We start from the raw sequence: 24,001 nt of genomic DNA, 5'->3' as shown, positions 1-24,001 counted from the left end.
GTTTTCTGATACCCCGCTTAATTAAAATTAGTTTTTATTTGTGTTGACTGTAGTTCTTTCATCATTCATCAGAAAGATTTTCTTTTCATTTTATCATTTCAATTTGCATTATGGATAATATCACAGTCAGGGAGAGGAGGTGAGTCTGTTTTGGTTTATGAGGTTAAATAAATCCCGGTGTGTCGGGTAGAGCGTTTTTTTTCAGTGTGAGCAACTAGCCAAAGACTCTGCTCGTCATAGATTTAAAAATAGAATATGAATAAATGTACAATCAAAACAACAACAACAACAACAACAACAACAACAACAACAACAACAACAACAACAACAACTTAACTGTCAGCTCATGTGTATGCAGTCTCTGAGCAGTAACTTTACCAGCTGTGGTTTGACAGATCTGCTGGTTAAAAGATGCTGAGATAACTTTTCTTTCTAGTGTGGCTGAAGCTCCAAATATACTGGATCCTACATTTCTTATAATGCACCAAGTAGCATCTTTGGATTATGCTGCAATACATTGTACTCGAAACAGTTCAGTTTCACTTGATTTGTGCTTGATATAACTATTTACAAGCATGCAGTGCTAGCCTATTCCTTCTGACTTGTTTAAAGTGTGCTAATCTGAAGGTCCTCATTTGAACTTGTGAAGTTCAAGTTCAGAGACTTGCAATACAAACATTAGCTTGTTGTGGGTATTTTCCCAAACAGATACACTTGGACACATTTAGATTCAAGGTTGAAAATACCGAATTGGAACTATCTACTTCAGACTTGCAATGGATTGTAGCATATCCATGCCTAAATACTCTTTCAAACTGCACACTCCCAAGCAGCACAGGTTTTGTGGTAAGAATTTGAACATCATCAGTTCACCCTAATGACATCACCAGGGTTATTTTCTCCCACCATTGTCACACAAGACATTGTTTTCACAGGCTAAGTAGTTCACCTCATGGTAAATAAACTAATCCTAATGTGTGAAATGAATGGAGTGTATATTCAATAATGCTTATTGTCATGAATACCTCCAGCCATATGCTCTGAAATGTAATAAACTATTGGTGGAATACAATAAAATAATGGAATCGGGGGATATTCACACTCACCTCCAAAAGAATGTGTCTACATCTTATTTATCCAGAAAGCGTTTATTCAGCGCCTCTTGCCTGCACACCAACACAGTAAAACATTCTTTTTTCTCTTGTCAGCATTTTAGCAGATGCTGACAAGAGCGCTAATGGAGGAATTCATTTCACAGATTGAGTATTACACAGATTCTTATTTATGATACCTGTAATCTGCCTTGTGCATCACTGTTGCCATTTAAACGTCTCTGACTGCCCTCTGTTGTTCATTTACATATTGCTCCTTTACACTGAGCAGACACTAATGTATAGAATGGAGTAAGCTCACACCATGGGTTTTTTTTTCATGACATAGCAAAGTTTAAATGATAACACTGCCTTTGGGGTGTGTCTTGTTTTCAAAGTGGGTGTTTTGAGTTGGGTTCTTTTTGTCACACTAGAGTCTCCCCATGCCATGCAAACCATTGTTCTTTGTTCGTTTTCATTACACCCGCACGGCTCTGGGACCCAACTGTGAGAGTTTTCAGCCTTGTTTGAAGTCTGCTGCTGGTCTGATTTAAAATGGAGCTCCAAGGCAGAGTGAAGTCATGGTTGGCCTGAAAAAACTTTGACAGAAGAGAATGATGTATGCAAAAAAGTTGGATTTTACAAAGTTAATTTAGATGAATTGATAGAACACTGGTTGGGTTTATAGAGAGTTCACTTGATAACAGCAGTGTCGTGGTGGTGTATTAATCATGCCGTGGTTGCATTTCAATAATCACTTTTTGCCCACTAGAGAGTCTCCCCCATGTCAAGAAAAAAACAAACCAACATACCAACAAAATACAATTCTATTTACATCTATTTAGCAGCACTGCATAGTTGCAAGAGCCAACTGTGGAAGTTTTCAGCTTAGTTTTAATTCTGCTGCTGCTGATCTGATTTAAAATTGAGCTCCAAGGCAGAGGTTGGTATGGCGATTTTAATTGAATGTGTGTGTGTGTGTGTGTGTGTGTGTGTGTATGTGTGTGTGTGTGTGTGTGTTTGTGTGTAAGAAAAAGTTTTATTTCAAATGTACTGCTATTTGTTGCCTTTTCAGCTTAAAGGGGAGTTATTATGCTAATTTCTAGCTGCAAATTGTTATTCTGGGACACCACAATAGCAGCTTTGCATGATTCATAGTTCACAAAACTCCTTATTTATCTTAAACTGGGTCTTTATGCAGCCCCTCAGTTCAGCATCTGTCTCTTTACGGGAAGTTTTAGCTCCTGTTTCTTTAAGGACCCCTGCAGATGAACCCACTCTGTTTTGATTGGCCAGCTTTCCAGAAGCCTGTCGACGGGCCGTTGTATCAGAGTTCTAATGGACCTGAAAATCAGTGTTTCTCTGACGATGTTGGGCAGAAACAGGCTGTCTGGAAGGGCTGCAAGTTGAGCTGATGCTAATGTTCAGGAGGTTTTTACTCACTCTCAATTATCTGCAGAGGTCTCCTCCTCTCCAAAACAAACATTAAGGTTTAAAAACAATACTTCTACCCAAAATACAGTGGAAAAATGCTATACTTTAGTGGAGCAGAGCAGTGAACTATCCCGCTGTGTGTGGAGCTAATGGCCTGATAAAGAAATTTGTCAGTAGCCAACATTGGCTCAGGCTGAAAGTAGCAGAAAAGTCGTTGGACGTTGGAGAGCGTTCAGAGCAGTCTGAAGCTGGTGCTTTTTTGCTCACAGGGATTGCTTCCAGATACATTCACCTCATGATTTGACACTTTGGCCATGTTCAATATGAACATCCAACATTGTAAAATTAAATATGTGACTGAAAACAAGGAAAAGCATAATAGGTCCCCTTTAACAGATAAATCATTTGTACACTGTAATGAGAATACAAACTACAGACCACAAATGACCTTACGTTTTTTTGATGCATGTTGTAAATAACTTATACATGATGAGCTAAGGGAGCTGCTGGCTGGAAGCACACTACATAGATAAATTGTCAGGAGACAGCCCATCACATACTGTACAGGGTCTCAGAAAAAGAAATTACTGTATTGGGATAGATCCAAATAATATATCAAATGTTGCCCAATTTTGGACATATTCAAACTATTGGATTCTGTCCAAAATACATTTTATCATCTTTGAATTCCTTATTTTGTTTTCACTATGAAGCTTCTTGCAAAAGCAAAAACACTTTGAGTGATCTTTGAGCGATTTCTCTCTCTATCTCATTTTGTGTTAGTTCTGCATCTTTTGTGTGTCTACTGCAGAGGAATTAAAGGCTGTTGTTCATCTTATCAGCCATTGTAAAAGTTAAAGTTTATCTACTGTTATCAATTTGCTCTGGTTTCAATGCATCAAATTTCACAGCACAGAAAAAAGTCAGAAAACACATCATTCCCTGTGTGAAATCTTTGCTATGAACAGACTGTGCATTGTCAGTCAGTAACTGTGCTTTGAAGCAACAACAAGCCACCATTCAAGTAATATACAATTATGACAATAAACATGAGTTGAGGCTCAATAAAATCAGTATTTCATTGTGGATGGATCATATCAATGGATCAAATGTAATGTGAAATGGGCCACTTGTGATGAACCCACAATGAATTATCACCCAACTCTGCAGCTCTACAGTGATTTTTAGCCTCTTTTAGGTGATTGTTCTGGTCATATGACCAATTTCTGATTATGCTCTGGTCAACCAAATGCTCAGCAAACAGTGGAGGAAACCAGAGCTAAAATGAGAATGAACAAACTTACAGAAACATGACTCCAAATGATTGCTAATGTTCCAAATGTGTTTGCTGGATGTAGACCTTGTTTTCTAACATGATAACAATAGCAACATTTTATTATGGTACATTGTAAGAGCTGTGGTGACGTGCAAAGCGAGGATGGTAGATCTAGTAAGGATGCACAGATCAGGTGGGAGGGTGCTGTTCAGAGCCTCATAAAAAGGTGCTCAGGCTATGAACTGGAACAAACTGCAGGAACACCCTCAATATAATGCAATACAATACAGTATTCCTGAGATAGACAATCTTATATAAATTCAATTGTTATTGAGATTGAGCCGGAGAGGCCATGATTCAACTATGGTAATTCTTGAGGCTGTGGCTTGTTGAGAGTGGATGTTTTCTTTCAAATGAAGCCTCTCTGTGGTGTCCTCACATCCCGCTGCTACTCCCTCCTCCGTTTCTCCCTGTATCTCCTGCATTCTCGTCACCCTCTCTGTCGCTCTCCTCCCTCTTTCTCATCTTCAGCACCCAGTGAGGTGACAGATTAGTAGGAGAGAGCCTTGCTCACGCCTCCCCCTAATTGGACTCTACTGAGCTGTAAGCTCCTGCCTGCATCCATGTCCCTCTCCAAGGCCAGTCAGAAGTTCAACAAACAGAAGAGGGTGAATGTTAAGTGGTGTGTGTGTGTGTGTGTGTGTGTGTGTGTGTGTGTGTGTGTGTGTGTGTGTGTTCCTTGTAAAGGCTAGGTCTACAAGTAATGGGGTCTGACACAAACATTACAGATAATGCAAATTTAAAACAATATGGTTTTTTTACCACAACAAAGAGCAACCACATAGCCCCGATGAATACGATTATCAGGGTTTGAAACTCTTATGAATTCAAAACTACGGATGATTCTTTTCTCACTTTGACTTTGACTGTTTTAGGTATAAACCACGTTTAATCCTGTACATTGCAAACAAGGCAGGATAACTGTAGAATGACAGAAAAGCATGACAACATTGTATTTATTCCTTCCAATATGATGCTACAACGCTTTACGTTTTTAAGTTAGCTCTGAATAAGGCACACTGTAGCTGAATCATCAGCTTATGGAATACACTGCATTTGTCATTCTAAAATGCTACTACCTTCTTTGCAGGTCTACATCATTGTTAAAATAGTAAAAAAATAAAAATATTTAAGACTTGACTTTCAGGAGATTTAAGGGTTTAGGATATGCAAGTGAGTGGAAAAGCTTCACAAATGCATCTGGTGCATCCATGTGTGTGCAGGTATATTAAATCAGCTGCTCTCTGATATAGCTGTCAATGAAAAATATTACCCTAATAAGCTCCACAGTGTTTTGTATTGGAGGGCATTCATTTGTACAGGTGTTGTGTCCATCCCCTGTGATCATTTGCTGCATGTTACAATAACTTCTGTAACTTTTCTAAACCGCATGATGTTGTTACGAGAACATGCAAATTTATACTAATCTGATTTCATGAAGCACATTTGGCATCATTAGCTGCGTTGGGAGAACAATTCTCTACCGTATCTGAACAGAGCTGGAAAAAACGTGCAATAAGAATTTGGCAAAGGAGCCAAACTACCTCCCTTCCTCTGGCAGTTAGAAGATACACATCAATTACACACAAGATGCAAACACACACACAAATGCACATTCCTCACTGCCTGTTAGCAGATGGACGTATATATCTTGAATACACATAAGTACACACACATCCACAGGGAGAGTCTCAGAGGAGTGATGAAATAGATGAGAAGAGGATCCACAGTGAGCCTGGAGGACTGGATAAATATTGACCTGAATGAATGAGGTTTGTCACAGTACATAAAAAGGGCTATACACAATACACACACACACACACACACACACACACACACACACACACACACACACACACACACACACACACACACACACACACACACACACACACACACACCCTGTCCTCAAAGAACCTCTCGGTCCATAAACTATACCTGCACATTGTCACTGTTCTACCGTATATTTGAACAAAACCTGGAAACAATATTAATATTTATAGAGATATAGAGATTGAACTTGACTATAAGTATTATAAATAATTGGTAAGTGGTAAGTGTGTGCGGCTGATATGTGTCACTGCAAGTTCATTGACGTCTGTCCACTGTTTAAAAAGGAAAAGAAATAAAAAAGCTAAAATACAGCAAGAAAGTTGTGCTTGCCTGAAGGAGAATAGCTGATGTATCGATTGAAAAGTCGACGCGATAAAGCCTGATGGAAATCTTTTTTTCTAATAAACAATGACATTGCCTGCTTCTTCTTTTACACAATAACAGCATTGTGTTGTCAATCAGTTAGTCTGTACTCCACAAGATAGTCAAAACATAATGAATAAAAAAAGGCACACTGACAAAAACACTAGTGTGACTGGTAAAGGAGATGAATTTATTCATTAACATAACTTTCTTGGGTGCGAAGCAAAGAAATGCAAAATGGAGCTACAGAAGACTTACTGGTGCTCTTTTCATTTGTTACAGTATCTTGTCACATCGAGGCAAAGTGCTAGACACAAAATGTGTTGTAGCATGGGAATACAACTTAAAGGAACAGTGTGTATGATGTAGGGGGATCTATTGGTGGAATATTGGCAGAAATGAAGTATGTTATCAGTGTATAATCATCTGAAAATATGAATTGTTGTGTTTTCACTACCTTAGAAAGAACTCTTTATATCTACATAGGGAGCAGGTCCTCTTCCACAGAGTCCACTATGTTGCAATCTGCAATGTCACTACTAGGTGTCACTAAATCCTATAGACTGGTCCTTTAAAAAAGAAAATACAATCAGCTGAGAAAATGAAGTCAAGTCGGACTCTGTTTCTGTGTCTGATAAAAGTGATACTCAATAAAACATATGCTGAAAGCGAGGCTGGGAAGTCAGAATTGAGTCAAAGGGCTTCTCTCAATACCAAGTACGATATGTCCGGACTTGCATACTTGCTAGTGGGGGCACAAACTTCTGAGGACCGGAGGACGCAGTACAATCATTCTGCAATTGGAACCGCAGTGTACTTGCTGACAGCAGCAGATCAGGTTCAACACAACTAGCAGACTACACTTTGACAAAATAATCTCAACTCAAAGCTCCACTAACACTTTCTTTGCACAGTAAATAGTTATTCAGTCAGTACTGAAACTGTTATGTAGCTTGATAAAAATAAGATTTTATATAGACTGATCTGTTCATTTAATACAATTACATACATTTATAGAAATGTACATATAGAGCCCCAAAGACAGCACAGGAATTATGCCAAATATATCCAAATGCTATGGAGACATTAGATGCAGCGGTAAATCACCAAAGAACTGCAGATCAGTTCAGACATTAACTAGACATACTAGGCACTATCCAGTCTAGACACGACCCTCAAGGTTGGTACGAAATGCATTCTGGGATACACACAGTCAGCTCCAGATGTATCCTTGATAAAATGGGAACAAGTGCACATCTGGGTATTTGAACTTTACTTGGCTGGATGTGGACCCTGAATTGGAACAAGAACACAAGTACAGACAAGGGCACAGATTGAAAAAGGCCTCTCGGTTGCTCTTGATCAGAGTTTTCCCTTCAAGGAGGGAGGAAGGAGATGAGGTCAGACTAAATGATGCAACTCTGAGAAACAAGCAGTCAAAACCACTTTAGCTCCATATTCATCTGTGACGATGGGCTAAACAAAAGTGCGTAACTGAAAGCCTAACCTAGGAATGTACATGGAGCTGATCATCATAAGCCGACGGGTTTCTCTGTCGAGTCGCTGAGGCAGACGTGTAGAGATGTTTTTTTTTTTGTTAAAATATTAGTTGTAAAACTAACTGAACATTTTTAACATATAAGTCTCATTACTCCTCTCTGGCTCTGTGTAAAATGTGGTTGATAACAGTGTTGCTCATTCTTTGAGGCTACAGGTGCATCAGTAATTCTTTTCTTCAGCAATTTCATGTTGTGTTGTTGAACTTCTTTGCATGGATTTATTTCTTTCACTCCTGCTTTCATTGTCTTTCATTTTCAATGGCACTAGAATGAGTCATATGGACCTGATTCTGAAAAACTGTGACATTTTTGTTCCTTTATTCAGTATCAGAGTATCTGTATTAACATTATCTTTTTGTTAGTTTTAATAAAACAACTATCAACAGGTACAAGGTTTATCTGAATTTTATCTGAACATTTTCAGTTGCTTAAGAATCAATCAGCATGCAAATTGTCCAAAACCTTGTCCAAACTTCTGTCCACTGTTGTCTAATCTAAGGTGTATAAACTAAATAATCACAGTTTCTTGTACATCTAGTCCAGTTGGTTTAGTTTTCAAGATCAACTTGAATAAACCTGAAATGTACTTTATTGTTATGTGGGAATGCATCTGAAAAGGCTGCAGTGCATTACTACACAACTATAATGTGGCTTTGACAAAAAGAAGATTCTCAGTAATTCAGGTCATGCTTATCCATGGAGGGTGGAATCCAGGGCAACTGGACTTGGTCTTTAAATGTCTTCAAGTATATTCAACCAAGTCCAGTTGCCCTGGATTCAACCCTCCTTGGATTTATTTGATAAAAAAATGAGAGCAGACATGATGATCACTGTGGGCAAGTTTTGGTCTCTGCAAGATTATTTTTTCATGTACAGAAATGAACTGAAAACACTGGCTGCCTGTAAGGTATAAAAGTTAAGAGATGTATGGTATGCTTTGGAAGAAAATACCATATAGTCCTTAACATCTGACTCATGTGACAGGCAGTTGGGGCTCATATTAGTCCCCAACCCTACCCAAAAGTGTCAGGACTCATTCCCACCCTCTTAGAACTACACTAACATTAAAAATGTCCTCTAGACATGTTTTAAGATGGAAAAACAAATTATTTCTGACATGTTTTTCCTTCAACATCCTTAACATCTGCTCCTTCATTGAAAAATCGAGGATTTATGCCTGAGCACCTATTTGCTCTATAGGGGGAACTTTCTGTAGCTGACCGTGACCTCCTTTCCAGAGAGAAAATACTTACAGGAATGAATATAAGCTTTTTTTATCAACTTGCAAAAAGAAGAGGAGGTTGCATTGAAAGGGTTTGCTATAGATTAAATCAGTCAGATGCTCAGCCTAAATCCGGGTCAGCCTCTTTACTTTTTAAGCAACACTACCATCTGCTGTTGTCATAGGGAGAACGCACCTTGTGTAACACTTCAAGAGGTAAGTTTCCATTTATATTTGCATTTACAATCAGCACAAGTACATGTTTAACTTGTTTTCACTTGTAGTAGTTAATATAATACAGTTGGAGGATATTATGAATATGTGATAAGTCTCATAATCCAAATCAATCCTTTAGCTCACTGGATCTTTGTCCTATCCCCTCTCTTGTGAGTAGTAGTAGTAGTAGTATTATACCAGGACAAGAGCTCTAAGTGATCCCTTAGTGACAACAGAGTGTTCATTAAATTTCCCTTTATACACATGATATTTATGTTTCGAAGTTTATTGAATAATTAGAATGAAGTAAATGGGGTGGGCATTGCTTGTTCACACCCAAGAGAAGTGAATGCAATTAGCAAATATAATATGAAATCCACATTATTAAACAATAATTCAAACTGATAATTCAACAGCGCCGTCTTTTGTTGGTGTCAGTTTGGTGTTGCATACTGTCCACCTGTTCTCCATCTCTGCCAAACAAGGGCTGTTGAAGCACAAAGTGGTATTTTTGTACTAAAAAGACAAGGCTGCTAAAGCTTCCTGTTAGTTTCATTTTACAGAGAGTGAGGACTGAAGATTTTGTCCCCCATTACTCACACTGAAATTGTTTTAGGCAGCCAGGAAATAATTACATTAATTACAGCAACAAAAGAAAAACAATAACAGCAACCAATAATGCGTTCACTGTACAAATGGTAATGGAAGTATTAAGATGCACTTATGTGAATCTATTCTTTCATGTTGACCCTGAATGTACACGTTCTCCCTGTCTCTCTCCATGGTCCTGAAACATCCAGACATAACCACTGTGATGTCTCTCAGTGGTTTTGTAATCCACCCCAGACTATCTCTGTCCAAAGTACTGAAAGATCCAAACCTCTTTGTCCCAATCACTGGCTCATTCAATAATCAACACATGTAACCCAGGACACTACCTATATTGGGCATACGTTGTCATACTACTCTAGACATGTTCTGACTTCATTATCAATATGTTTCAAGCCCTTAAAACTCTGATTCATGCTCAAAAACACTGTTGGAGCAGCCTATTAGGAATACCATGCAGTCAATTTAGAGTTAATTCAGCAAAATACTTAGTATAATAATGCAAACTGGAGAAGTGGCATCTATTATCTATATAATATGGAGAATTGCACAGTTTCTCACACCTTTGTGGCTGGAATCTATTAAACAGTTAACCGATTCAAGGGTTACGTCCCATTCGGAAACATTTAAAGAAAAAAAAGACAGCCATTTGAATCACAAATAACTCATTGTGTTGTTGGAAGAAATGCTTTGAGCTTGAAAGCTTTCCAACATTACTGAACAACAAACAAAGTTTGTTTAAATTCACCAGAAGGGACAGCGAGGAAGAAAATAATAATGTTCTCTCATTATCTCTCGAAAACATAGGGGGTAGGGATTCATGTCACATTTAGTTTGAAGTGCCTTTCATAATCATAGGAAGGAGCCCAGTTTCTGCTTTGCATACAGACAAATGTGAAAACATAGGAGAAAAATAAACATAAGGTATATTCAGCAGGTAAGAATATGTTTAATCCATCTGTTGAAAAAGGCACAATGATGTGGCAGCTGGATGTTTTCATAATCAGAAGCTAACTTCATATGATATAAAATTGAATTCAGTTTTTTTTAAAGAGTAAAAATATTTATATCATCAAGTTTGAATTTGTATTTTCACACTTATTCGCCCAAAACAAAAGCAATGCATCAACAATGTCTCTGGGGCTGTGCACACTGGGTGAAGCTTCTCCTCCTCCACTTCACCCATTGAAAGTCGATTTCCCTTTTAATTTAATTCATCTTCTTTTTCTCTTCCTCTTTTTACTACTGGTTCTGTCTGTCTTTATAATGTTCTTCTGATAGATTCCGCAGCTTCTCGGCAGCCTAACAAAACAAAAACACACCAATGCAAAGCTTGTATACAGTTTTCAAGACAGATGCACGGACAGAGTGAATCCACTAAAATCTTGGTTTTGCATTATCAATATAAATACTACATATGTCAAATCTTGCTGATTTAAAACACTAAAAAGAAAAACAAACAACAGCTCACAAGTTTAATCTATTTAAGTTATTACTGTGAATCTTCCCCTGATCAAACTTGATGCATGAAATGTAACTGTAATCTCCACAGGCTAAATGCGCCAAACAAACAAACAAACAAACAAGCAGTGACAGTACAGAAAGAACAATAAAATTACATGGTATAATTACACAACATTGTAGTATCTACGGTATATACTGTATGATTCCAGACCATACACGTTAACCTCAGCATTGTATTAAGTTGGACATGTGCATGTTACATTAGTCACCTGTTCAGGGGTGAGGTCTCTCTGCTCCTGGGCGAGCATCTCATAACCCACCATGAACTTCTTCACTGTGGCTGATCGCAGCAGAGGAGGGTAGTAGTGAGCATGCAGCTGCCAATGGGAGTTATCTTCCCTTAAATGGGGCCCAGTAGGGGCTCCTGAATAAAAAGAGGGTGAAATTAGTCTGGAGACATGGGGTAGTTTTATTCATAGTTAAATAGAGATCAATTGGAGGATTAATTCACACTGATGGCTGATTGATCCTCTAGATAAAATGAGGGGTCTATGGGCTTGACCGCAACAATCATCATGCAGAGTGAGCTCTACCATCACATTAAAGTTCCAGCTTGACATCTGCATAGCCCCCCGCAAAAACCCCCCTCTGCTAACACTTAATTCCTGCTGAGTTTACAACGACAGGAGGAGAGAGGAGTCTGGATGCTAACTTCAACAGTTTTTTTGTGGTTGAGTCACATTAATTCAGGTCAGTTTCAGTTAGATAAGTGACACAGATAAAGGGATGTTTCAACATTTAGCAACTTAGTTTAATTTAGTTAACTGTTCATGTGGGTAATACCCTGTCATTTCCTGATAGTCTAGTTTAAAGATCCCCTCCTGACATTTATTAAAACACACAAAAATACTCTGCTTGGAATAATAATGTGTGTCTGATATGTTTTTTTTTACCATGTTATAACCTTCAAACTCTGCACATACCTATATCATTCTGCACAGTGAAGCTCAAACTTTCAACTGTAGGACATGTTTTTAATGAGTGACTGAGGGGGTGGGGGTATTGAAATTTAACACAATTAGTGTATCACAATGACATTCATTTAAGCTTTTGTCCAAAGCTACACATGGCAGAATGTCCTTTTTCTCTCTCTACACATGCACACACACACACACACACACACACACACACACACACACACACACACACACAGCACAATGAAATGCTAAAGGCTAATTGAGAATATTCATAGCCAGAACACAACGAGCCCATTTATCTCTCTGCCATCCACACAGCGTGAACAAAGCCTTTTGCTCTTTTAAGATGCAGACCAGACACTCCCCCACCCCCCACCCCTACCCATCAGTTACCTAACAAGGTAAATTAAAGAAGCAGCCAGTGTTGACTTTGTGGGCAATAGAGCAATAATCATACAAGTGTAATGAAACCGATATCTTGTAACAATGATGTGCTTTTTGTGGAGGTTCAGTGGATCTATTCTTTCATTTAGTTTGTTTTATATCACACCAACTGGAGGAAAAAATACATCAAAAAAAAGTTTTGATTGGCTGGCAGGTGTCCATTGATGTCTAGTAAAAAAAAAAAGAATGACTGGACAAGGCTGCAGGTGGTGATGCAGGTGTTTATTTGCCATTTTAAATAATTGCACCATATTAAACTTTAGGTAATGACAGCCAGAGTTTAGGCTTCAACTCGAACTTGAGCTTGAACTCCTTGTGCTGTTTAGGTGGTGAAAATTTGATAAATGGCCAAAGGAAGAATGGTGCAAATTTCAAACCTGTCAAAATATATTAACTCTGAGAGGAGAAACACAGAAGACTTTTAAAATAATGTTAAATGCTTTATTGTATATTTCCTCTTGTTACCTGTACTTTGTTGTGTTTGTTTGTTTGTGTACTTTCTTTTTTTGCAAATAGAAGGTCTAAGGATAGAAAGCATTGTACACTGTATAGAACTGTAGAAAACATTGTGACTTTAGATTGTATAGATAATCTAGAAGCAGCAGCAGCAGCAGCAGGAGAAAAGTGAGTTGAAATTTACTAAAATCTTACATAGCTGTTGAGATCTGGTCACCATTAAGTGCTGTTCTTACTCTGAATGGAAGCATCTTCATTCATCATGTATATTATTCAGATGTTTCCTTTCATTTGTTACCATTGACAAAACTTGTACGTAACTGCATGAAAAATTGCATTATTGCACGTCTGTAAACCACTGCTTCTCAAAAGAGAGGCATCACCAAAGACACATTCCTGGTGATTAGTGACTGTATTTAACATTTAATTACCTTCTTTGTTACATTGCATTGCTTTCTGATCTTAGTGGGAGGTAATGAGGTGATCAGGGAGGTTAAACACAAGACAAATCTCTCTTACATAAACACAAAAGAAATAATAATTAAAAAGAAAAAAAAGATCCCTGAAGACATTTCCTGACAATAGGGGCCGATCAGACACAGACAGAGACGACAGGGGGGTGACATAAAGGAAACTAATGGTTGCGAGTAGAATAAAGAAGAACAAAGAGAAGACTGAGGAGTCCGGATAAGGAATGAACAGAGACGGATGCTCCTATTAGTAGACAATTACCCAGTTTAAAATTGTCTTTGGGTGTGCGTGTGTGTGTATTTTAGAATTAACATGTCTGTGTGTTAAATATAGTGTATGTATGTTGAATTCAGAGTCAATGTGTGTGTATGTGTGTGTGTGTGTGTGTGTGTGTGTGTGTGTGTGTGGGGGGGGGGGGGGGGGGGGGGGGGGGGGGGGGGGGGGGTTCTCCTGCATGATTATAACGCTTTCTATACACTGACTGCCAACATTTTCTGACCATTCTTGGGAGTGGGAAGAGTTGGGAAGTCTCAATGCTGCATGTTATGTCCAGGCTCCCAGGCAGTGTTAATAGCATAATTTGAGAGATCTTACACCAATTAAGTGACTGGTTTCATTCATATTCAGAGAGAAATCATGAATCTATTAATCTGACACATTTCCTGAAACTTCCATATATCCAAGATGTTGCATTCATGCTGCTTAAAGTCCCACTCCACTCAAAATTTCTATTGCTTATTGTTCCTTCAGTTGGATATTTGAGCTTCACTCTGCAGAATGATGTATGTGCAGAGTTTGACACTTGAAGGCTTTTTTTTTTTGACATTCATCTGCTGAAAGTGGAAAGTTTTGTTTCTCCGTGCTCACCGAAATGATCTGAGTTATAAGTGGTGTAGCCTACGAGCAGAATCTGTGACATCACGACAGTTTGCAGTGTGTGATGTGGAGACCCTGAAGCCTCCAGTGCACACACACTGAGAACAGACTTTATGGTGAAGTAGCAGACATGTTGTTTCCAGCGGTTAAACCTTTGAAATGAAAGTATTTTTATATTAGATTCAGGATTTTTAATGAGGTAGAAGGAGAAGATGTCATTTGAAGGATTTTTAGCAAGTTAACTGAAGTTGTCAAAAAAAATGTGCCATACATACATGATACAATTCATTATTCCAAGCAGAGGGGTTTTTATATGTCTTAAAACATGTCTGTTGGGGATCTTTAAGTATGTAGCCCGTCCTGTGTCTTCGTCCTTCATCCAGCCTCTTAATACTTTTTTTAATGTGTTGTGTTTTCCTCCTGAGGGAATAAGCGAGTAGCTTTATCTAATCCGTGATTTCCCAGGTGGCTTCAACACCATCCAACCAACTTCTCCCTCACCACACTCCCGCTAATAAGCTTTGCCCTGAATAAAAGCTGGTTGTTTCTAAACGAGTTAAAATAAAGCACAAACACAGATGGGGAGATAACACAACTCATTATGTGAGCCAGGTGCATGTGTGTGTGTGTGTGCATGTGAATAAGAATTTTTCTAAAATTAGGGCTGTCAGAGTGTGCAGTATGTGTGACAGACACAGTGTGCTTTCTAGCTCACTAAGAGCACATCCATTATAATCACTGCACTCTCTTCGGCTTAATCCCCCTTAATAAGGTTAAAATAACGCCATTATTTTTGGACTTGTAAGTTTGTCTGCGTCTAATTATAAAAACAGCTCTAATTCTATTAAAAAGAACAGAAAACTATGGAGGCCTACAGGGGACAAAATTAAAATGAAAGTGTAAACTTGAAAATGAAAATGTAATTCCACGATAGCGTCATAACATTCTTTATTTGTATTTGTTATTTGAGTAAAAATTAAAATGAAATAATCCAATTTTCCTTTTCATACTCACATACTTATAAAATGAAAATGGAAAAGCTATTTAACATTTAATTTTCAAAGTGTTACCGCACTGTCCAGTGGACAATATTCAAATTGAAAATTGAAAATGAAAGAGCAATATAAACAATGTAACCTGATTTTCCGTTTAAGCAAGCGATATTTAATTCAAATAAATTCAAATCCAAAATTCAAAACATCTAACAAATTGAAAATGAAAATGGATTTGACCTGCTGCACAGCGGACAATTGTCAACACCTCCCACCTGTCTGTTGCATTTACACAAACAGTTACACTCTTTTTTAAAAAATCTAAATAAAATACAAATTTCTAATCATTTTAAAATGAAAAGTCTAAAATTCTAAATTCGACAATCTGTGGAACTTGTTTACCAAACTATGCTTTAATAATTATCTAACTAATTGATTAAGTTTACATTTAACACGTGATCCCGCAGTTCATAATAATTGAACTCCAACCAATATTAACTTTGCTGCTGCATTTCTTTCTGTATCTTTTCTTACAGCATCCTCACCTTCATCTCTCGCTCTCATTACACCTTCCTCTTCCCTGCTGTCTTCACTGTTTTGACTAACCAGAAACACGAAGGTGCTAATAAACCAAACTGTAACATTTGACAGGTAATTAGGTACATGTAGTCTGAAAATGTGTTTAATATTACCCCATTTTTTGGTGGTATTGGCAGTCAGTTCCAGTTCCAGCGCAACAAACTTTTTTCTGGGTCTTTTTTCTTCTTCTTCCTAATGACATAATCCTGATGCTAGAGATCAGACCAACATATTTACTTGACACTAAATGATTTATCTCATTGGCAAGGTTTTTTCCATTTGTTTTAATGTAAACTGGGATTTAAAATTCATTACTAGACTCATGAACTTGAAAGAGATTGTAGTGAAACGTGTGTTTGCAACAGAAAATGTGAATAGGTGAACCTGCTGGGCTATGTGCTTATAACCTTCAATGCATCACTGTAACATGAGCTTTAATCTCCATCCATGGTAAGAAATAAAACAGACTACAAGATTAAAGCCAAAGCGTGCGTTGCTGCGATTTTACTTCAAAGATTTCATATCTGACAATTTTTTTTCTCTAAAGAGACTGAGATGATGATTGTGTCCTTTCATCCCTTTTCTCTACACTGCAGCTTGGGTGGGAGTGTATCATCTATCCTTTTTATAGTGGGCTGCCTTGCTCTGAGCATCTTACTGCTGGCCAACAGACTGACAGCAGCATTTGAGGGGCACCTATAAGTGATAATACTGTGAAATAGATCAGAGACGATGCACTCATGCCTTCAGAAACTGTCTCACTGAAACATTTAACGTTGGGATTAGTTACTTCCTGACAACCGAGCTGTGGGCTGAATTAAAGATTAATTTCACTCTCATTGTTAGTCTGTCTAATAAGGTCCATGTGCACAAGTCATTGGCCTGAGGCTGCTCATGAAAGATGAAACAGATCACAGAAAATCCATAATTCAAAATTATAGAATGTGAAAAGAGTTCATATTTTTGAAAACAAATCCAGGCTCCAGCTGTGAAATTTTCCTCACTGATTTTCATTGTTTTCTTTTTTTTTTGGTCATCAAAACTATTGAGTGGGTTTTTTCTGCTTTGCTGTTGACCATCTGTCTTGCAGGTGGTGCTCGTTGGGATTTGTTGATATAGTCTCTCTGCTGACAGATGGCATTTATCTTGTGTTTAACTCACCAACTTGAGTTCAGTTCATTCAAAACATAACTCCATACTTTCTGAATACAGAAATCATTTTATTTTCTATCAGAGAAACCGGCACTTTCTGTATACAAAAGTGCATCCACATCCATGCTGTGGCATATATTTCCATATCTGACGTGCTTTTGAATTTTTCATATTTATTCAGAATGATGTACAGCCAGTGAGCAGTGAGATTTATTTCCTCTAAAACAACTCCGCAGGATGTAGCTGCTGCAGGGACTGAACCTGTAACCTTTATCTTGCACGAGGATCACTCCGAGCGCTCAGCCGTGCCGACACCGCTATCCTCTCTGTCACACATCACTCATCGCATCGCTGCGCTCTCCTAACCTCCATTCCAGGTTGAACCCTGCTGCAAGGTGTTCCTCTGACAGCCGTTCACGACAGGTTTTTCCTCCTCACTGTTTGTTTCACTACACATAAATATCAACCGGGAAGCCTGAGCTGAGCTTTTGATTCACAAGAGGAACAGCTGTCTAGACTGTAAAACACCTTTACAAAGCTTAAACTTTTCCATATTTGTGCAAACTGCTCTTTCACAGCATGCCTGGCTGTATTTGAAATAAGATTCATACACACATCAGGGCGGTTGTGATGCAAGTTCTTTTAAGAATACATTTATTTGGGGATTTTCTTGTCTGAAATCTATGCAAATGTATTTATGACTCAGCTTATTCTGTAATAATAATAATAATAATAATATGGCAATTTCCTCATTGCAGAGTTTATTCTCTAAAGAAACTTGACAGCATTGTTGAAGGTTTGCATTGCTTATTCACTTGCCTTTACTTGTGACTACTTCTTTCATTTCCTCTGACTGTGGTGTTTTGCCGTGATGCAAAATGAATGGGAGCAACAGGAAAACAGGTGCAGGCTCCAGACCCATGGACGGTCAGTAAAATGGGAAACTTCAGTATAACATAGATGATACATACAGCACAGAAAGTGGCTTAGAGTGAAGGTATCTCTTTCACTTACAATGCTAAAATAAATGTAATCCAGAGTCAGTCATGGAAATTATTGCCAGCAATTAACCTCCCTCTCGCTGAGTCACTCCATCAGTTATGTTCACTCAAGTGATGCCCTATAAGATCTGATTTTCTCTTTAAATGATGTGGGTTCAAAGGAAAACGCTGACACTATAATCTCATTACAATCACTGTATAACATTCTCTCAAGATAAGCTATTATGTCTTTGAAGCACTAAAAGCCAGTGTATGTGACTGACTTGCTCTTTGGAGAGATGATTGTTCATTTGATACAGGGCTGATAACACACGTGGAGACAGAGGCGCATTACAATGAATGATTTGGTGGCGTACAGCATAGACGCGTGTGTATAAGTGCGATAAGGTTGAAAAAACATCTCTCGGAATAAACTTGTTTATTTTTGTATTAGTATACTGTAAAGCTAAAAATAATATGTGATGGCACATTTCTAGTGTTCCATTTATTTCTCAAGCTCAAGCAACATGGTCACAGCTTCTTTTTAAACAGTAGAGGCTGAGTGACGTCCATCAGACAAATCTGGGAAACTTTTATATCTGAACTCTATAGCAAAAGATAAGTAATGGGTTTTATTAACACTGCTCTGATCAATGGGTTTTTAATGTTAATAATAGATCTTGTGTCATAATGAAGAAGCCACAGAGAATGATCAAGTTCCCCTAAACTGTATGATGGACCTTAGTGTTTTTCAACTCATTGTTTTGGTTTCATGGTCACAACATAATTTTTTACTTTCACTCTCACTGCCAGAGTCTCCCCACAGATTTTCTCCTAATAGAGCTAAAAAGACTGAAAATAAACACGACTCCAAATGAATACTAATGCAGCCCATTGTGTACTGTCTTTCATTGTTATGTTTACAGCCTGTTGTGCTACATCCCAAGTGGCCAAAAGAAAATCTGTTAATGCAGGTTTTTAACAATTATTTTGCATTCACGTGTGTAATCTTAGGGTTTAAAGCCCCCGACTATTCAAATGTTTAGTGTTTCTGAGCAACATTAAAAATTCATGAATTAATAAGCAACAATCACAAGAAAAGAATAAAAATACAGAGTTAATGCTTGTTTAACTCATTAGGACTGCGTGGGTGTGTTTTGATCAAACAACCCGGCGACTGTTATTAAATCCTGATTGGTGCACGCAGGTAGATGACATCACTGTTTCTAACTGAGTCATATCTATTATAAAAAAATAAAAAAAATAAAAAAACAGTGAGAAAAACACAAAAAGGAAAAAATATAAGTCTCAAATTTGAAATTAGTAAAACTGTAGTGTTCATGTACTGTAAGAGTCAATTACTCACAACAAGATGCTGATTAAGAAAGTGTTCAGTGCCTTTAAATACTGCTGTTATATATTTAATAAGCTACGATTTCCTGCTGCCTTTTCAGTCAGTGCAGCTCTCTAAAAACAGTCAACTCTGCTCTCTAATTTAACAATCTAAAAAAATCAGTTGCTTTTCTCCTGTCATCACAAAAAAAGACCCTCCCGTCATGCTATTAAACAGACCAGATGATACAGATTTCTGTCACCACCATGCTACTTTAAACTGATGGTAAAAGCTCGGAATTACACCACGAGTGCTCTTTAGCTGAGAGAACCCCTGTTTTCCTCCCCCAGTGACGTAAAAGACAAAAAACGTTAAATATGCTGATGTGTCTGACACCGAGTGTCCATTGAAGTGGTAGTAAGTGGGAGTTTTACTGCTGAGATGACTGGAACGAAACAAGAGTAGGGAACACAAGCCGTGCCTTAACTTACATACAGTTCATCTTTCTCATTAGGCAGGCTAATGGATGTCCCTATGTGGTGTTGCTGCTGCGTGATGTGAGCTTATGTACATTTATATCTGTGAGAAAGAAGAACACTGACTAATTTGTGGCCTGCAAACAAAAAATGGAGGTATGGAGAACCCATTTTTCCTTTTTTTCTCCAAATAAAGCACACAGTGTGACGACATAGAGTGAGGAAGGTGTGAAGGGAAATGTGAGAGGTGAGATTCTTTTCTGTTGCTTGTGGTGTGAGAAACAGAATAGATGCCAGGATATGAGACACATGGAGAAGTGGAAGTGATTTAAAAATCTGTGGGGTGTTGGGGCTGTCACAAGAACTTTGGGTGAGGTGTGAAAGCGTTTTAATGCATCTCTTCCTTTCTTTATCTCTCGTCATTCTTGCTTAATTTGATACAACAGCAGAAGTCTTTAAAATCCCGACTGTGAAAAGACTCAACATCACATATTTCATTTTGCAGTTTACGCCGCGGACGAGCCTTCAGACTACCGACTGTCAGTGGAGCTTGTTTATATATCACACCCACAAAGTGAATTAGCTTATAGCTGACCTGATAAGTGAACAGCCTCCAGTTTGTTGCAGTAACCTTGTGTTCCAATCCACAGATCCAACCGCAGATTGTCATGCGTTTAGACTCAAATTATCTTAAATCTTTTCTACCATCTGTGCCTCGCCCCTTCTGTCGCTCCCGTGAAGAGACTTCAAACAGGTTATCACATTTATACCAAAGCTTTTTAACCCTCCCACTCTCCCGCTTTTTGACTTACCGTGCCAGCCCATGGAGTAGGGAAACGAGACTTCAAACAGATTGTCATACTTGGTCAGCAGCCGCTTCATAATGTCAGCCAAACCTGATAAACAGAGAGACGGGCAGAGGAGAGGGAATAACGTGAGCAAGCATGAGGAAGGTGGGTAGGAGAAAGAGTTGTTTGAGTGTGTTTTTTAATTATGAATGACGTGAGAGAGTGAAGCTGAAGAGAGGCTATTGTAAGCGTAAAAATGGATAAATAGCAACTGAAAAAAAAAGACTAAATAAGCTGTGAACAGAAAGAACAGAACGGAACAGAAAGACAAAAAACTGAGTGTATAGTTACATAAAAAATACATAAAAGTATCTTTATTACATTCAAGCTCTGCCCTATTAGAGAGCACTGGAAAATACCAATCAAAGGCCATTATTAATAATAATGGGCTAATTACTAAAAGCTTATTAAGAATAAAATGTATGTTCCTTTATTGAATCATACCTGATATGTGATGTTTTTGCAGCACAATCCAAATTAACTGGGAATTTTTAATTGAGTACCATATCGGTTATTCGAATTATATATTTTAAAAAACACATGACAATGATTTATGTCATATATCAAATAAAATCACTTGAAAAAAAAAAAATTCAGATTACACTAGACTAAATACAATAATTAAATTGTCTTTATTGTAGAGCATAACATGCAGGGCACATGTACACATAAACTTCTTTTTGTGCTTTTCTATTGGCAGGTCAGTTCATAGTATAACCAGGGACAAATGGTAAAAGAAAAATCAATAACAGTAAAGTGGATTGATGAGAAGCTGCATTCACACATCCAACAAGTCGCAAACGTAACCGGCAGCTTTCACTGTGCCACTTTTGTCATTTGGAAAACAAGTATGCGTTGAAATAGAGCTAAAAACACTGTGAGGAACAATGTCTCAGTGATATAAAAATACTTTTGGGCCAACTCTGTTAATACCATATTGATTGATAAAATATTCAATGAGGATTCAGTGAATAATCATTAACATTTGTACATCAGAAACTAGTATCGCCACATCTACCTGTTGTTCTAATGGCAGCAGGAAAACTACAGGCATAAAGCAGTGAATTTAAAACAGTTGAATGTGACTCCAAGCATCAAATCAGAAGTTCATTGGACCACAATTACCACAATTGCTGGAATCAGCTAATTGCAGGAGATGATTTTGATTTGTTATTTTGTGATGAAGCTTCTCCCTGTCGATGTTCAGTTTTCTGTGACTCAGACGACACGGCCTATCTCTTGTTTATGTGCCTTGAGATTCATAACTATATTAAACAAACTCAATCAGCTAAACAGACTCTTCCTCCACCAGCTGAGAGACGGCAGCATAATTCCTCCAAATGAGCCTTCGGTTAATTTACAGATGCTGCAATGTTTGTCTATGAGGGGGTACCTGATCCCCAAGATCTTACCAGAATCTGTTCTCTGACAACAACATCTGCCAGAGTCATTTAAAAATGATGATGTTAGAAAGGAAGGGAACTGCATTAATTAAACAACTGATTCAACTATTGCTGAAGGTTTTTTTTTTTTAATAAACTCTATTACTGGGAGGGCTGAAGGGGAAATGACATGTAGTCACCATAAACATCAATGTACTACATTTAATTGGCATAGTGTTAGCTCACTAATTAACAATTACTAACATTTAAAAACTGAATTTCAGCACCATAAACTCCACCCTACAACCTGAAAGATTATATCTTAAATAAAAGGTTTCCTCCAAGCCTGACCATGCTGTGACTGCAACATGGAAGATGACAAACAGGAGGGGCTGTGGGTGGGAATTGAACCTGCAGGCTCCCCTCTGAGCCCCCCCCCCCCTCTTTAAATTACCTTATCGCTCTCTCTGTCACTCACTCTGTTGGAATCTTCACAAACACACTCACCCGCCCTCTCCTCTGCGTTCAGGTCATTGATTCTGAGGACATGTCGTCGTGGCAACAGCAGTAACTGGTAGGGCCACGTTGCCCAGTATGGAACGACCGCCAACCAATCAGAACTCTCCACCACCACACGGACCTGAGAGGAGAGACACATATCTGATGTTTTTTGGATGTGCAGGGTGAAGTGAAACTGTGCCTGTGAAGTGTTAGATTTTGGTGCAGATAAAAGGAAAACATTGTTCAAAATCACCTCAACATTGTAATCATGCAAATTAACACAAATCCAATGGCCACTGCATGTTCACCAGTTTGACAAAGTGATGCCTATCAGGTGGAACATTTTTAATAGGCAGGGAGGGTTGAACTGCATTGATATTTTTTTTGGACAATTTCAACTTTACACGTTAAAGTTGGACATTAGAAGAGGGCATGGGTGGATGTTGTTACTATGGCGCATGCTTCCTGAAAAGAGCTACCTGCTGCTGCTGAAAACATAAGAAGTGAGTGAGCTGAGACTGAACCACACAATAAATGTGCCATAAAACCAGAAACAATCAGCTAAAAGTAGCTTGTAGGTGCCCTCTCAGTCAGGAAATGCTGCTGCTAGCTGTGCGACCTTACCGGATCATGAGAGATTTGTTTGAGATTCTCCACACAAATGGAGTAAATAGGTTTCAATGAGTGGATACAGTGCAATATAACATTGTTTGTTGGTCACAGAGCCCATTGTGGGCCTAAAATAAACAGCAGCACAGATACATGGTGCAGGCACCAGGGCCATCATTCCACCCAACACAACACAAACCAGGGTCAAGGGGTTCCTTAACTAGCCTGAGCACAGTTACGTCAAGTTAAACATACTCATGGTAAACCCACACAGGTCATTTTAAACCACCTGCCTGATTAGACCTCTCGACTGCCTGATGAAATAATCTGGGCAGGTGTGGCTCAGGAGGTTGGTGGTTCAATCCCTGACTCATCCTGTCCGCATATCAAAGTGTCCTTGGGCAAGATACTGAACCACAAATTGCTCCCGGTTGCGCCAGCACCTTGCATGGAAGCTTTCTGGCATCAGTGTGTGAGTGTGAGCAGCAGAAAAAACAAGTTTGGACAAAAACCCTATATGATTGCAGCCTTTTAAGCATTGCCCACTCTGACTCTCCTACTAGCTTCTTCTGCTTTTACTGTGACCAATCATAGCTCCATCACTGTTATTGGTACATGTAATTTTAGCATAGCGCCATATAAGCAAAGGCAGAAAAGCTGAGCCTTAAATATACTGTATATTGTGGTAATTCCTGGAATCAATATGCAACCCCCTACACTGATTTTACATATTCATCCTACAGGTTCCTCCTCACATTCCAATCATCCACCACATCAACAGATTTTTTTAAATGTTAT

At 38.4% G+C, this 24,001-nt stretch overlaps 1 protein-coding gene across 1 annotated transcript in view; it reads right to left on the bottom strand.

Moving 5' to 3' along the window:
• Window positions 1–10,501: 10,501 nt before the first annotated feature.
• The window catches only part of galt (galactose-1-phosphate uridylyltransferase), a 36,892-nt gene continuing 23,392 nt past the window's right edge, over window positions 10,502–24,001 (bottom strand). Inside the window, exons 8-11 of the mRNA XM_062434645.1 lie at window positions 22,601–22,733; window positions 20,676–20,759; window positions 11,397–11,551; window positions 10,502–10,965 (exon numbers count right to left, since the gene is read on the bottom strand). Of these exons, the coding sequence (XP_062290629.1) occupies window positions 10,906–10,965; window positions 11,397–11,551; window positions 20,676–20,759; window positions 22,601–22,733 (432 nt within the window). The 3' untranslated portion in view covers window positions 10,502–10,905. The remainder of the gene's footprint in view (window positions 10,966–11,396; window positions 11,552–20,675; window positions 20,760–22,600; window positions 22,734–24,001) is intronic.

Source organism: Scomber scombrus, chromosome 15, assembly GCF_963691925.1.
Source record: "Scomber scombrus chromosome 15, fScoSco1.1, whole genome shotgun sequence".
Lineage (NCBI taxonomy): Eukaryota > Metazoa > Chordata > Actinopteri > Scombriformes > Scombridae > Scomber > Scomber scombrus.
The sequence above is the reverse complement of the archived record's forward strand: the minus strand, read 5'-3'. Positions and strand labels throughout refer to the sequence as shown.